At 57.2% G+C, this 13,842-nt stretch overlaps 5 protein-coding genes across 5 annotated transcripts; 3 read left to right on the top strand and 2 right to left on the bottom strand.

Annotated features, from left to right (window-relative positions):
• The first annotated feature begins 174 nt into the window (after positions 1–174).
• Positions 175–1,833, top strand: B0H64DRAFT_470127 (Phox domain-containing protein). Its single transcript, XM_062807814.1, has 3 exons — positions 175–1,190; positions 1,317–1,495; positions 1,590–1,833. Exons 1-3 carry the CDS (start codon positions 489–491, stop codon positions 1,651–1,653), a joined length of 945 nt encoding a protein of 314 aa, XP_062663503.1. The 5' UTR covers positions 175–488; the 3' UTR covers positions 1,654–1,833.
• On the bottom strand, positions 1,708–3,503 carry B0H64DRAFT_379633 (uncharacterized protein). Its single transcript, XM_062802683.1, has 2 exons — positions 3,164–3,503; positions 1,708–3,113 (listed from the first exon to the last, which is right to left on the bottom strand). The coding sequence occupies exons 1-2, from the start codon at positions 3,242–3,244 to the stop codon at positions 2,064–2,066; spliced, it is 1,131 nt and encodes a 376-aa protein (XP_062663502.1). The 5' UTR covers positions 3,245–3,503; the 3' UTR covers positions 1,708–2,063.
• Positions 3,504–4,498: 995 nt separating this feature from the next.
• Positions 4,499–5,577, bottom strand: B0H64DRAFT_4452 (uncharacterized protein). Its single transcript, XM_062806832.1, has 3 exons — positions 5,399–5,577; positions 5,254–5,342; positions 4,499–5,160 (listed from the first exon to the last, which is right to left on the bottom strand). The coding sequence occupies exons 1-3, from the start codon at positions 5,496–5,498 to the stop codon at positions 4,765–4,767; spliced, it is 585 nt and encodes a 194-aa protein (XP_062663501.1). The 5' UTR covers positions 5,499–5,577; the 3' UTR covers positions 4,499–4,764.
• Positions 5,578–7,389: 1,812 nt separating this feature from the next.
• B0H64DRAFT_379623 (Oligosaccharyltransferase subunit Ribophorin II-domain-containing protein) lies at positions 7,390–9,106 on the top strand. Its single transcript, XM_062802682.1, has 4 exons — positions 7,390–7,963; positions 8,028–8,226; positions 8,286–8,573; positions 8,627–9,106. Exons 1-4 carry the CDS (start codon positions 7,719–7,721, stop codon positions 8,864–8,866), a joined length of 972 nt encoding a protein of 323 aa, XP_062663500.1. The 5' UTR covers positions 7,390–7,718; the 3' UTR covers positions 8,867–9,106.
• Positions 9,107–9,602: 496 nt separating this feature from the next.
• Positions 9,603–13,380, top strand: B0H64DRAFT_428130 (uncharacterized protein; the record flags this gene model as incomplete). Its single annotated transcript, XM_062805829.1, has 1 exon — positions 9,603–13,380. The coding sequence occupies one exon, from the start codon at positions 9,603–9,605 to the stop codon at positions 13,080–13,082; it is 3,480 nt and encodes a 1,159-aa protein (XP_062663499.1). The 3' UTR covers positions 13,083–13,380.
• Positions 13,381–13,842: the final 462 nt, after the last annotated feature.

Genomic DNA, 13,842 nt, shown 5'->3' with positions numbered 1-13,842 from the left:
GACTCGATTGTATTTTATACTGAACTTTACCTCACCTCCTGAGTTCAGTATAACATCACGCTCCAAGTGCCATTTAACACAGGGGAAGGACCCTTGGTGGGGTTTGTGTGGGGCAATTGGGGATGACGTTGAAACCGAGGTCTTGGCAAGAATCTCGAGTTCCACTGCCACATCGCCCATGTTTGCGCAAACTGGCAAGCAAGGGATGTCTCCATATCTCCACGACTCCCAGGATAAACCCTCCTTGACCACCTCCAAATTTGCGGGTCATACCTCGACGCTTATTCAAGAACTACTGTTTACAAACCTCACTATCAGCCCTCAAGCCGCGCTTAACCCGTCGAGATAGCCGCTTTTCCCGGCCTCGAACCGTCTTTGTCGCAACCACCACATCACATCGCAACAGTCGCAACAGTCGTACCTCCCGTTCACGACTCGTTCATTGCTCTAAATCATCCCAGAGGCAGCTCCGACGCCGAATGGCCTGAATGGCGCCGAACAACGAGCAAGACCAGCACCCACCACAACCAGCGCACCGGGAGCCACCGCCAGATCCCCTTCGCAATGGCAACCCCGACAACAACCACCCAGCCGACGGCGAAGGGACCTCGATACCCCCAAGCCCGCCACAAGTAAACGGCGACGAACCCGCCCCCTCCCGCGCCGCGCTCTTCCCCTCTGACAGCGCCTCCGAGACCTCGATCCCCTCAACCACCGCCGAAGCCGAAGACGAAGAAGGCGACCTGATCTCGCCCAGCGCATCCATCCCGCCCTACTGGTCCAGCGCGCGCGCCGCCGAGCAACTCCTTCTCCTCCAGCAACAACAACACAACAACAACCATAACAACCCGCTGCGACCGCACGGCCACGCCCCGGGCCACGCGCGCGGCGCGTCCTCGGCGTCGGTCGAGTCGGTGCTGCCGCCGGGGGCGATCACGCTGCAGGACAACGAGGAGGAGGATGACGGGGAGGATGAGGAGGGCGGGAGTAATAGGGGGAACGGGAACGGGAATGGGAATGGCGGGGAGCACGCCGGGCGGCGCAGCAACAGCAGCGAGGTGTACGGGCGCGACCGCAACCGGGCGTGCTGGGCGCGCAGCGTGCAGGTGACGGATCCCGTGGTGGTGAACGGGAGCGCGACGAATATCGGGGCGTTTGTGGTGTGGAATATCAAGGTGGAGGCGTTGAATGTAGGTTTCTTTCTCTTTGCCTGCCTGCCTTTCCGTATCGCGGTAAAAAAAAAAAAGGGAGGGGAGGGGGGTAGGGAGAGCTGGAAAACTACCTGCGGAACGGCATCTAACATTTACCTCTGCTAGGGCTCCCGCATAAACATCCGCAAGCGCTACTCCGAGTTCGACGACCTCCGCCGGCGGCTGGTCCAGACCTTCCCCGGCTTCGAGGCGGCCGTGCCGGCGCTGCCGCCCAAGAGCGTGCTGAAGCGCTTCCACCCGCGCTTCCTCGAGAAGAGGCGGGCCGGGCTGCAGTATTTCCTAAAGTGAGTCAGACCTGCTCTTGAGTACTAACACCAACACCCCCGTGGGGAGAGGATTCGAACAAGTGGTTGACTGACTGACTCTCCTACTTAAAAGCTGTATCCTGCTCAACCCGGAGTTCTCGGGGTCCCCTGTGTTGAAGGAGTTTCTCTTCTCGTGAGCGTGGCGTGTACCAATCTTAGTAACGACGACACGACTTTCAAAGTAATGATAATCTTGGATAACAGCCACATCTGTGTCTCGATATGAGAGTGCTTTTTTTTTTTAAAAAAAAAAGAGTGCTTGGTTTATGTGAAATCTCTATGTATTACCGCCGCAGACCATTACAAATCCAGGGCTTCTCTAACGTTGGCCGCCAGCCGCCAGCAAGGGCCATAATGCATGCATCAATGCCCTCCACGCCCGGAAACGAAGAACGCCATGCTCCAATGCAAACCCAATGTCCAAAGTCAAACAACTTGGCCCTAGGCAGCCACTTTATATGTTGAATGATCATCCCCCCATTTCAGCCACTTTTTCATCCTCAAACCCCTTTTTACTTTGTGACTCGGACTCCCCTTCCATGACAGCTCAGTCCACCTTACGGCCCCCACTTGGCGTCCCGTTCGGGATCCCCTGACTCTGCGCCTTGTTCTGCAGCTTATTCTGCATCTGCTTCTCATGGGGGATGGTCAGGCAGTTGATCCCGAGGAAGCGGCAGATGCTGGTGGTGACGAGCCACGCCCACCGGAAGTACACGACGGCCGAGAAGACCAGGTACCCGACCAGGTACAGGTACTCGAACTCGGCGGAGACGGCGGGAAAGCCAAAGCGGGGCAGGTTCCCGAGCACGGCGCCCCCGACCAGCGGCCACAGCATGACGGTCCAGTAGGGGAACGGCTGGCGCGTGAGGTGGGCGAGGATCATCTTGGTGGTCATGCGGCCGAAGACGAAGCTCATGATGATGCAGAACATGACGAGGTGGTTCTCCGACCGGAGGGTGGAGTAGGGCGAGTAGAGCCACGCGCCGATGGAGAGGGTGTAGACGGCCATGGGGGTCCATTCCAAGAACACGGGGGCTACGGGCAGGCCCTTTGCGCGCCGGGCCTTGACGACGTTGTGGATGCAGAAGGGGATGTGGGTGAAGAGCAGCGAGACCACGATGACGGTCACCCACAGGTCACGGATCGAGAGGCTGTCGAGCACTTCGTCAGAGACGCCCAAGGAGTTGAGCACCGAGATGCGCGGGCCCAGGAGTGTGGGGAGGGGCTGGGTCCAGATGGCCGGGCCGTAGTAGCCCGAGAGAACCATGAAAGTGCACGCGAGCAGGAGGCCCTCGGTCGGCCCGTTGACGACGCCCAGGTAGAGGGTGTGGGTGTGGTACGTCTCCCAGGTGGAGAAGAACATGGGCAAGCATGGGCAGAGCGCGGTGAAAACGCCCGACTTGGAAGTGCCGAGACCCATGGCGGCCGTCTCGAGAAGGCTGGCGAGGGTGCAGTTAAGGCTGTCGATGCCGTGGTCGAAAAGTTCGCCGAGACCGCTCGAGGTGCCGGTGCGGCGGGCCTGCTTGCCGTCGACATTGTCGAAGGTCTGGTACATGAAGAGGCCGAAGGCGAAGCTGTAGTATACCCAAGGGGGTGCCTGGAAGGTCAGCTAGGAACTGTGGAATGTGTGGCGGCGGCTGATCTCACTGGTCCTTCAAGATCCGGCATCATGACCACCAACAGGCCGACGTTGAAGAGGATGCACATGAACCCGAGGAGGGTTACCATGTTCGGGGCCAGCCATAGCGGCAATAGCTCGACAAAGGCGTTCCACTGCTCTCATATTTTAGCTGTGTCCTCTTTCTCGCCATCGATACCAAGCCGTCGCGCAGAGCACACGAAGCTTGCATGTAGGGCGGGGGTGGGGCAATGCGCACGTATGGCCGAAGGATGTAGTGGGATATCGGTGACTTGTCGACGGCGGAGTACTTGTAAGATTTGAGGTGGATGAGGGCATCATCTGATACGCACTCGGCGGCTGCTTTTCCTGTTGGGCCGCGGCGTCACGGTTAGCAAATTGTGACGTTGACATAAGTTCCATTCTCTTGCTCTGGACCCCGGCAGATGCAGGAAGTCCGCCGACAGCGGGAGCGCGGGGGTGGGGCTCGACGAACTGCTGTTGGGAGCCATGGTCGGCTGTCGGGGCGGGCGACGCGAGCAAAACCGGCTTCGTATGGGGTTGCTTTCGACGCGTAGAATGGACAGGCGGTGCTAGAAAGGGGCCAGACACGGAGATTTGAGGAATCTGGTTGAGGCTCTCTCTCCCCGGTTAGATCTGTGGATCTGGGAAGGAGGTGGAACAAGGGGAAAAAAGGTCTCGCGGCAACCGGCAGAGCACAGCAAGCGAATGCGTATGCCTTTGGCGGATGGGGGTCGCTATATTCCGTACTGTGTATGTACGTTAGCGCAAGCTACGTTGTCGGTTCCACGCGTCCTGCACCGACTGCGGCGGAAAGTTTTCACAATTCTCGTTGAGACAAGACCCAGGCCGTCGCGAATCAAATCTCCAGTCAAGGTTTCCTCGGTTGGCTGTTGAGGATCCACACCAATGTTAGCCTGAGAACCTGACACGTGAAAATAACGAACTCCTGGGCGGTGAAGCTCCGGTTTGTACAGAATACACAAACACCGTCACTTGAACGATAAAAATAAAAAGTTTGGGTCTGGCGATTGGACTGGATTCCGTTTGGCAACTGCCACTTTTTGGGGAAGATCATTTGGGGTCTTGGATGGATCGGTAGTTGTCACCATCCGATGTTCGGGTGCCTCGCCTACGTCAAGGAATGCATGATTCGCAAGAAAGGCACCAGTCCAGAACATCCAATGGGCAATTTTCCAGAGTTCAGATGAAACAACCAGATGGTTGCTGATCAACAGTTATCCTGACATTCTTGCCAATTGCCACCGGAGGGAACAACACGCGGGCATGCGAGCACTGGAAAATGTGTCGAATTGCTGAACTTGATTCTTGAAACCACTAATGCAATAATTACCCAATACTTCGTCGTACCCAATGATGCGTCAGACTCCGGAAGCCGACATTAAAAAGATAAACCATGACTAACACCGTTCCTGGTTGGGGCGATTGGCGATCCGCCGTTTTCCGCCAGCTCGGTTCCACCAACAGGGTCCTGTCCCATAGGCCCAGATTTCCCCGGATCGTCTAAATTAACTTTGGTCACCACCCAGCCAGCCGTTGAAATGCAGATATCAACCACACACACGCGAACAACAACCAACTCGACCCCTTACAGCAACACGGCGAACCCGGCGAACAACCCGCCGGCCACGAGGGCCAGGCCGTACGAGTTCGCGAACCGCAGCGAGCCGGCCGCGTTCTCGTCGTTATCGTTACCGTCGGAGCCGTCATCGAGGCCGTCGAAGACCTGGTCTGCCGGGGGCCCGGTGGCGGAGGGCACAGCGGCGGTGGTGGAGGAGGTGTCGGTGTCGTTGACGCGGGTCGGGCGCTGGGCGCCGCAGGGGTGGTCCTCGCGGCAGTCGCGCGCGCAGTAGTTGTCGGAGCCGCACTTCTCCACGCACTGCGTGCCCCAGGCCGTGCACATGTGGTAGGGCAGCGTCAGCGTGTACTCGGTCACGTTGGGCTGCTTGCCGTCGCTGCACACGCAGCCGTACGTGAGGGTCTCCTGTGGGTGGGGGAGGATTGTCAGTCGGGTTGCGTCGCGTCACGCGACCACACGCGCGAGCGCGGGCTGCGGGTTGTGGGAGGGTCTACGTACGGAATCGCAGGTGTTAACCTGCGGCTCGCCCCTCGAAGTCTCGAGGCAGATCGGCTTGCACATGCTGCGCTGGTCGCTGCACCACGCCGCTGTGACGGTTGTCAGTTCATGCTCCTCTGGAGGGTGGTCTGGATTCCAAGCGTACTTCTGAGCATCGGCGACACGGTCTCAGGATCGACCCAGTAGTCGGCCGAGACGGCCACGGCGCCAACGAGGGCCAGCAGGGTTGTCCGGAAGGAAACCATTGTGAATGATGAGAGGGTGATTCGCTGGAGGTCGGAGTTGTGGGAGCTGCGAAGGTTAAGAATTAACTATTAACTATGGATAGGCGACCGGTGACTGTCTGAACAAAAGTTATGTGAGCGGCCCAGACATTAAAGACGAACAAGAGTCCGAGAATGTCAAGTTGCTGCAGAGACCAGCCCGCATTCCAGTGGGGACGGCTTGACTTACAGTCGGTGTCGATCCGAACCGAGACCTCGTAAAAAGGGGTGTTGGATTAGATATAGAGAAATTACTCAATTACAGCGAGTGAGTGAGCCGAGCTCAAATATGAAGGGTTGGAAGGGGAAACGAAGGCGAGAAGAGGAATTAAGTGCCCGGCGACTGGTGTCCTTGAAACGAGGGGAGGACGCAGCTCTTGAGGGTATCAAGGATGATGAGAACGGCGCAGGAGGAAAAAACGCGAGCTGGCATGATAAAAAGGGAAGCACTCCCAGCAACCCCGGATCCAGAGTGGATGCCATGGAAGCTCCCGAGCCCGCAGCCTGTGTCGGATTGGCCGGTTTTGGCAGTTCAATCAACAAGAAGGTGTCATGATAGGTCGGAGCTCCCCCATCCCTGTCGTCTCGCCGTGTTCGCTCCGCCGCAGGGATCAGCAAGCCAACACTGAGTGAGCAGTCATGGCACTCCGCGATGCAGCCGTGGCAAGAGAAAACGGCGATGAGGATCGGAAGGAGGCTGGGCCCGGAGGGGCGTCTGTGGCACGACTCTGCCATTTGTTTCGGACGACGCAAAAGCAATCCGATCGCGCATCATCATCAAGTTTTTATCGACCACAACGGAATAGTCAAGTTCGTGAGTCGAGGTTCCAGAACGAGCCAGGCCGGAGTCATTACCCGAGGGCTCCACCACATATTGGATGGCTGCTCACCATCCACCTACACAGTAATGTCGTGTGCTCTTGCCGGGCAGTTGACAAAACCTGTTGGCTCATCCCAGGGAGGTAGGTGTGTTGCCTCAATTCATCTGGTTGCCTGTGCGGCACTCCCAGCTGCGAATCTATTTGTGCCTCGAGCAACGGCTCGGAAACGGCGCGGAACATGCTGCGCCAAACGGGAAACCTCTGTGCCTTGTGGGCCGAGTAACCCGAGGGATGCCATCTGAATCACGCTAGGGGCTTGCATTCCTCGTGTGGGTGCACCTATTCCTTTCCTCCTGTCAGAGAAGATCTTTTTGCTGCAGTCGGCGTCGTCTGCGGTGCGATAGGAGGATTTCGACGTCCGGCAAGTTGTCCATTTTGGATGTGTAAGTGTCGTTGTCTTCGATAAGGTATGCCCGCTGGTGCAGGAGGGGGTCGCATGCAGTGTTCCATACGAGAAACCCCGCCCAGAATGGAGCTCCATGGTCTCGAGACTCAACCGCCGAGTCTCGTATCTCGACCCCATGCTCATCATCATGCCTTTGCCACATACCGCCTCTTCCATCCAGACTTGCGTTCAGGCCGCTAAAGATATCGGACTTTTTCCATCTCAAAATACAGGGTCCGCCGGGTTTGGTTGTGCCGGATGTCCGAGCGTGGGGTGTTGTCGTTTGGTGGTGGGAGGAGATGGATGGATGCAGCTCTCCCCGCGAACGGCGGGGTTCTCTGGATGGAAGCAACCAATCGACGCTTTGAGCTGCTGCAAGAGGGCCAATGCACCCGAATGTTGATCTCTTGGTTCTTCTCATTGTTGCGTGCCAGTGACGGAGGTAGCAGAGCCTCTCTGTACACCCCCAACCCCCGCCTGGCATGGAGTCCTCGGTTGCCGACCGCTCATTGCCTGCGTTGGCGCACCTGTTCCAAGGCAGGGAAAGCTAAAACATGCATTATTCTGTAATGTGCGACCAAAACACACAACCAAAGTCCTCGAGTGACGACGCTCTTCTTCAGCTCAGAAGACGAACGAAGCTTTCGGTGCGCTTCAAGTCGGAATGCCGAGTTAGCTGTCTTCCAAATACCCATCGCAGCGTACGGAGACATGGAGTCTTCAGACGCGATAGGACCTATATGAATAGGTTATGTTGGTATTATGGTTTTCTTGAAATCGCACGATGCCCCATTCTGGAAGGTTTGAACTTCTGTTTGGTGTTCAGTTGGCAATTGGAATTGGATCGCCAAGCCCTCTTACAGGCTAGCCTGATATGGATTAGCCGCAGCGAAGGACATTGATCTGGCCCGTGCGTCTTGCCAAGGCAAGCCGTGCATGGAGCTTGAGCTGAACAAGTGTCCAGAGTTTTGGAAGCAACCGTCAGCCTTGCTGTTTACTCGCCGCTCTCTAGACGGGCAAGAAATACTGCCACGACAACCACACACAATGCGGTTTACACAGTCAATTGCTCCGGCGCTCTTGCTGCTTGCAGCGGGCGTTTCTCAGGCCGCCTCTGCTTGGGGGTTCGACGACGGCAGCATCCAGATTGCCGCAAAGAAGTCGGGCGAGTCCGTCAAGAAGTACGCGCCAATGCACGTTGAATCTCCCAAGCCCAGAGATGATAACAATTCTTCCCTTTTGCAGGTTCAACCAAAACAGCCCGCTCTCGAAACCAGTCTCCCTCGGAAGCACCAGCACCCTGAAACTGATCCTGACGGCCAAGGACGATGGCAAGGGGAAGCGCCCCCACCAGGCATTCCTCGTGCTGCAGGAGCAGGACACCGGGCTCGAAGCCCCCTTTCCGTTGACCGTCAAGGAGAGTGGAAAGGCAACTGTCCAGATTGTAAGAGCGCCGTCTTATCTTACAAAATAGAGACCAGATTGCTGACGTCCTCCCCGCAGTCACACAAGGACCTCCCTGTCCAGCTGGGCATCGCGACCAAACCCCTCAAAGCATCCGTCGTCCTCGCCTCTTTCGGTTCTTCCCAAGGTCTCGATACTCCTGTTTTTGAGGTCAAGGTTGAGCAGGATGCCAACGTGCCGCCTCCGACCTACGAGAAGCCTCTCCGTTATGGCAAGCAGCCCGAGATCCACCACATCTTCCGGCCCGACGCGAAGAGCCCGCCCAAGGTCGTCTCGCTCGTCTTTGGCCTGGCCGTGATTGCGACCCTACCGGTGCTGTTGATCAGCGTAAGTCATACCGCCCAGCCCTTTCGCGCGGCAATACTGACACCTACCAACAGTGGCTGTCTCTTGGCGGGAACCTCAACCACTTCTCCAAAGCCATTGGCGTGGCACCGCTGTCACATGCCACCTTTTTCGGCTCGATTATCGCCATGGAGTTCGTCTTCTTCATGTACTACACTAGCTGGAACCTGTTCCAGGTGCTGCCGGTCATGGGTGTGGTCGGTGCTGTCGCTGTGCTAAGCGGGACGAAGGCGCTTGGGGAGGTCCAGAGCAGGAGGCTTGCCGGAGAGCGCTGAACAACAAATACTACGGCTAACTCGTGGAGGGGGAGGGACTATAAAAATGCCCGGCCTGGTCACAAGCAAGGCGCGAGGGCGCAGTTGTGGTCTATGTGTATGAGTGATAAAAACGAGACGATTTAGTCGAGCAAGCGATGCAATTTTGGGCTGTTAGATATCACCCACGGGGCATGCGCAATACCTCCATCATGCCTGTATTTGGATGCCATCTACACAGTAAGCCTCGGTCAACTTGAGAGTTTGGGCGGGAACCGTTGTCTGAAGAGAGTTCTGAGTGTGTTGAGTTGTTGAACACCGGTGGTGAACCTGCACCGGATCTGCCAATGAGAGCGCATGCAGCGGCCTTTTTCCAGCCCCACCATCAGCCCGTTCATGCCCCACTTGGTCTATTTTGACCCCTGCATGTAAACAAATGGATTCCGATCGCGTCCTTGCCTCCAAGTCAATCACGACTGCCACGACTGCCACGGGCGACTCGCGACTTCCACTTCCCATTGTCTTCTCGCAACTCTGCGGAAAGCACGACCATCGTACGAGTACCATGCAATCCTGACCTGGACTTAACATCAGACGCACCTTCTCCCCTCTGTTTTGCAATTTGCAGCAGCACACCGACGTCGGCGTCGCTCCAGTCGACGGTAAACCCCGTCGAGGTACCCTCGATTGCACCTGCTGCCGGTCCACGCCCCGGTTTAACCAGTGTCGCGCTCGACGCGCTCTCGGCAGGCTCACCATGGACATCAACAGCAATATCAGAGGCAATCATGCGACTAGCAGGCCAAAGCATATTTCTAGGCTTAGAAAAGAAATGCTCCAACATCGTATGCACCAGAACCCATTCAGCTCACCACCCTCATCAACCGGCTCCCACGACACGGTTAGCACCACCACCGAAGAGCTCTCCCAGAACCTCTCCGACTTTTCTTTTAGCCCCGACGGCGAAGGCACCCGCCGCTTCGGCGAGGAAGTTCAGGCCACATCCAAGAGACACGCCTCCCGGTCAGGCCGCTTCGGTTCTAAGCAAATGGACGCGGTCCTCAACACGTCGGCAATTGCCCGCACCTTTCCGGAATGGACCGGCCTCCTGAACAAGGACAACGCAACCTTTACCCAGACTGGCGATATGACCGCACCACCTAGGCCCGTTTCTGCCTCCCCCGGTGGGAAGGAGAACATGCCCCCGGCCCAGGAACGTGCCGATGAGAACACATTCGAGGATATGGCCGAGATGAAGAGGAAGCGCTTCCGCGCTGACCTGCAAGCACGCGTAGAGAACGAGTCCGACTGCTCCACCATCCTCTCCCTCTCGCCCGCCCGGCCTGTCTCGGCCTCCCGCCGGTCTCGTTTTGCCCCCGCCGAGCCAGAGGTCATGATCTCCCCCGGATCTGGCAAGCGCTCTCTCCAGGACATGGTGTCCAAAATCCGCACCGAAAAGCAGACTAGCCAGCGCGACATCACCCCGAAGCGCTCGCCTGCTGTGCGCCCCAGTTATGACACCCCGGCCCACGCCCTCGTGCTCGACAACGGCATTATCACACCCACCAGCCGATCGTTCTTCTTGCCATCTTTCCGTCATCTCCCAGACTGGACGTCCGGCACTCTCAAATTTAGCACGATGAAGAACGGCGTTCCCGTCTTTGTCAAGTCAGACAAGTCAGGCGTCCGACTGGACAAATATGGGAGGGACCATGAGGAGATCCACGCCGTCGGAATCACCAAGGAGGACGAGGAGATGTTTGTTTCCATGGATAAGCTCCAGGAAGAAGTCCGCGAACTCCATGACCACGACGCAATGCTTCAGCGCGAGGCCGAGAAGCTGCAGCGGGAAGTCAACCAACTCCAAGGCGAGCTTAAGAGGCTCAAGACCAGGAAGCTTTCGGATAGTGCCATTGGTTCAGAATCCGACGCCTCATTCAGGCGCAGCGTTGGGCAAAACGACGACCTGGAGTACGAGATTGCGCAGCTGCGGGATCGTCTCGACCAGGCTAGTAGGCAGGTCGGCGTCAATGACATCCACAGTGCCGCCCTCGCTGCAGAGCGCGATGAAGCTTTGCACCAAGCCTCCGTTGCCCGCGAGCGTGCTACCAAGCTCCACGCCGAGCTTGAAGCCACACAGAAGGATCTCGAATCATCTCTTCATTTGCTGCAGGAGAGGGAAGAATTGCAGCTCGAGAACGAGGCCCTACTCTCCGAGAACCAGACCCTCAAACACCAACGCGACTCCGCGCTTCAAAACAACAAAACCCTCACCGCCGAAAACGACAAGCTTCGCCGGGAACTCGGTGGGGTACAAAAAGACATTCGCATGACTCGCGAGGAGCTTGCCTCTGTTCGCAAGCAGTACGAAGGCCTGCAAGATGAGAAGCGGCACATATCACAGGACCATGCCAGCATGGAGCGCAACAATGACCACTATTACAAGGAAAACAAAAAGTTGCAGGCACAGGTCGCCGCGCGTGATCAACATATCACCGATCTCAAGAGGGGAATCACCTCCCGAGACAAGATGCTCGATAACATCCAAGGCTTGACAACAAATACCGCCGTCCTCGAGCTGAATGCCGAGCTCCAAGCCGAAGCCGAGCAACTGCAAACAAGGGTCGAAGAGCAAGTCGCTGAGCTGAACCAAAGGGAAAACGAGATCAGCGCAAGTGAAGGTCGGATCCGTTCTCTCAAGGAACAGAACTTGGACCTCTCCATCGCCAATGAACGGCTGCGGGAGGAGAACCGACGCCTTCGTTCAGGCCACGAGGAAGCGAGGGGCCAGTGGGCCGACGAAAGGGATAAGCAGGACCAGTTCCTCTCCAAGAACATCATCGATGAGGATGCCGACGACTGCATCCGCTTGGACGATGATTTCAAACAGAGAGAAGCGGCTCTGCGGAAGAAACTCGAGCGCCGAGAGGCAGCCGTTCAGAAAGTCAAACGCCTGTCCAACAGAATCAGCGAGATTGCGGAGCAGGAGTTCACGGGGAAATCGACCAAAATTACCCGCATTGTTGAGCCAAAAGACGTACAAACAACAACCGACGAAATGACGGGGAAGAGCGGCGCCGTCAACGTTGACGACGACGATCTTACAAGGGAGCTCCACTTCACTGAGGAGGACTCGGACTTTGCGAGTGTGATGGAGGGCGAAATCGTCAAGCTGAGGCATACCTATCGAGAGCTTCAGAAACGGGTACAGCAGGATCCTGACACTGATCATTCGCTGCCTTCGCTTCCCCCGACACTTCAGAGGAGCAAGTCTGATAGCGGCGTCCCTTCCAGGTTCGGCCCGCAAAAGGCCCAGCTCCCCGGTATCCTCAAGAAGTCTAGTCAATTTGAGGACACCGGCCGCTTTAGCGTCAAGTCTGGGCTGAGCATTGCCAACCACCACGTGGAGGACGAGGCTTTCAACAACACGCGCACCCGGAGGTCGTCAATGGGTAATACCCAGGACCTCCCCCGCGCAGAATCCCGCCTCCGCCGCAACTCGGAGGCCGGCCGTGAAACGACGGAGGCCAACACCACCTCTGCCTTCTTCATGCCCGACATAACACTCGAGGGTCTCAAGCAGGGCACCGCTCAGGACCTGCCGCAAGAGCCCGTCCCATCACTCAGCAAGGATGCTCGCCGCTTGCTGGATGGCATCTGCAAGCACAATTCTGTCAACTGCAACATCTGCGTGCGGATTGCCGCCCACGGCGGAGAGAAGCCCGCCTCCGCCGCTACAACATCCGCCAACAAAATCTTCATCACCCCGGAGGACGTACGGCGCGGCAAGAAGATCGTCTCCGCCGAGAAGCCCATTCCAGTCTCGGACCGCGTCCTCACGGACCAGCCGCACACTCAGCAGCAGGCCGAAGACGCCACCGTCCGCCCGGCCATGGCACCCGGCGAGGCGCTGGCCGTCCTGATCAAGGAAACGCAGGACGAAATCGACCACCTCCAGATCGAGCTCAAGCGGCTCAACGAAGTGTACTTTGCCCTGGACAAGTCACTCGGCATGCGCGAGCGGCGACGCGTCATGGGCGACATCAAGCGCCTGCAGAGCGAGCTCGAGGCCAAGAGCGGCCACCTCTATCGCCTCCATGATGTCCTCGAGGGGCAGAAGCAGGCCGGTCAGTTGATGGAGGGGGAGGGTGTTGATGTTACCGTGTTGAGTGGGCTGCTGAGGGCGGAGGTCAATGAGACGGGGGAGAGCAGAGGGGAGTGGGAAGGGTTTGAATGAGTGTGCTTGCCGTCTTTTTTGTTGTTATTGAGAGGTGTGCATGGCGGGGGGGTTGTTTTCGATTCGAGTTGCTGTGTTGTGGGTACTAGGGGTCGAGTATCGGTACGGGTGGGCGTTTGGGAAATGGGTTGTCTATTTCCACACTTTTATTTTGTGTGTTTGGGTTCTGGTTCCGTTGGAGTACTGTGGGTTTGGCTTGCAACGGGCAATGTTTGGTCTAGGAGGGTCTGGTCCATGACCGGCTGAGAGTATAGTCAAGGAGTTACGTCTCAACTTGCATATTAGAGCGCTCCGTAGGGCGGGTTGGGTGTGGGAGAAGAATCGAAATCCTCTTTGTTCTCTGCCCCTCACGGCTTTCAACCGGAATGGGTTTAACGCCCTCACTCCTCAGTTAGGTGCTCTTGGAAACTGGTAACTGTGCCATCAACTTGATGGAACCCTCGAGACATTGGGCATCACTGAGACCCGTTAGCTCGATTGCATGCATCGTGCGTCCACGCAGGGTCCTTGCCAAGGCACCTAAATAAATCCAATATTGCCTTGGCTTTGTGTTGGATCTCTGCTGTCCTATTCTCTTCACTAACAACACAACGAGCTGCCTTTTCAAGCTGAAAATCAGGTGAGACGGGTGGGTGTTGACACCGAGCCACGATAGGACGTCCAGCTACCGACGTCCACGTCCACGTCAAGAGAGGGGAGGGGGTGTGTTCCTCTCTCGGGTGTTGTTCAGACGAGCAACCGACCAACCAACCCTCACAGC

Source organism: Chaetomium fimeti, assembly GCF_033439085.1.
Source record: "Chaetomium fimeti strain CBS 168.71 chromosome Unknown B0H64scaffold_1, whole genome shotgun sequence".
In the NCBI taxonomy this organism is placed as follows: Eukaryota; Fungi; Ascomycota; class Sordariomycetes; order Sordariales; family Chaetomiaceae; genus Chaetomium; species Chaetomium fimeti.
This window is presented reverse-complemented; position numbering and strand designations above follow the sequence as displayed.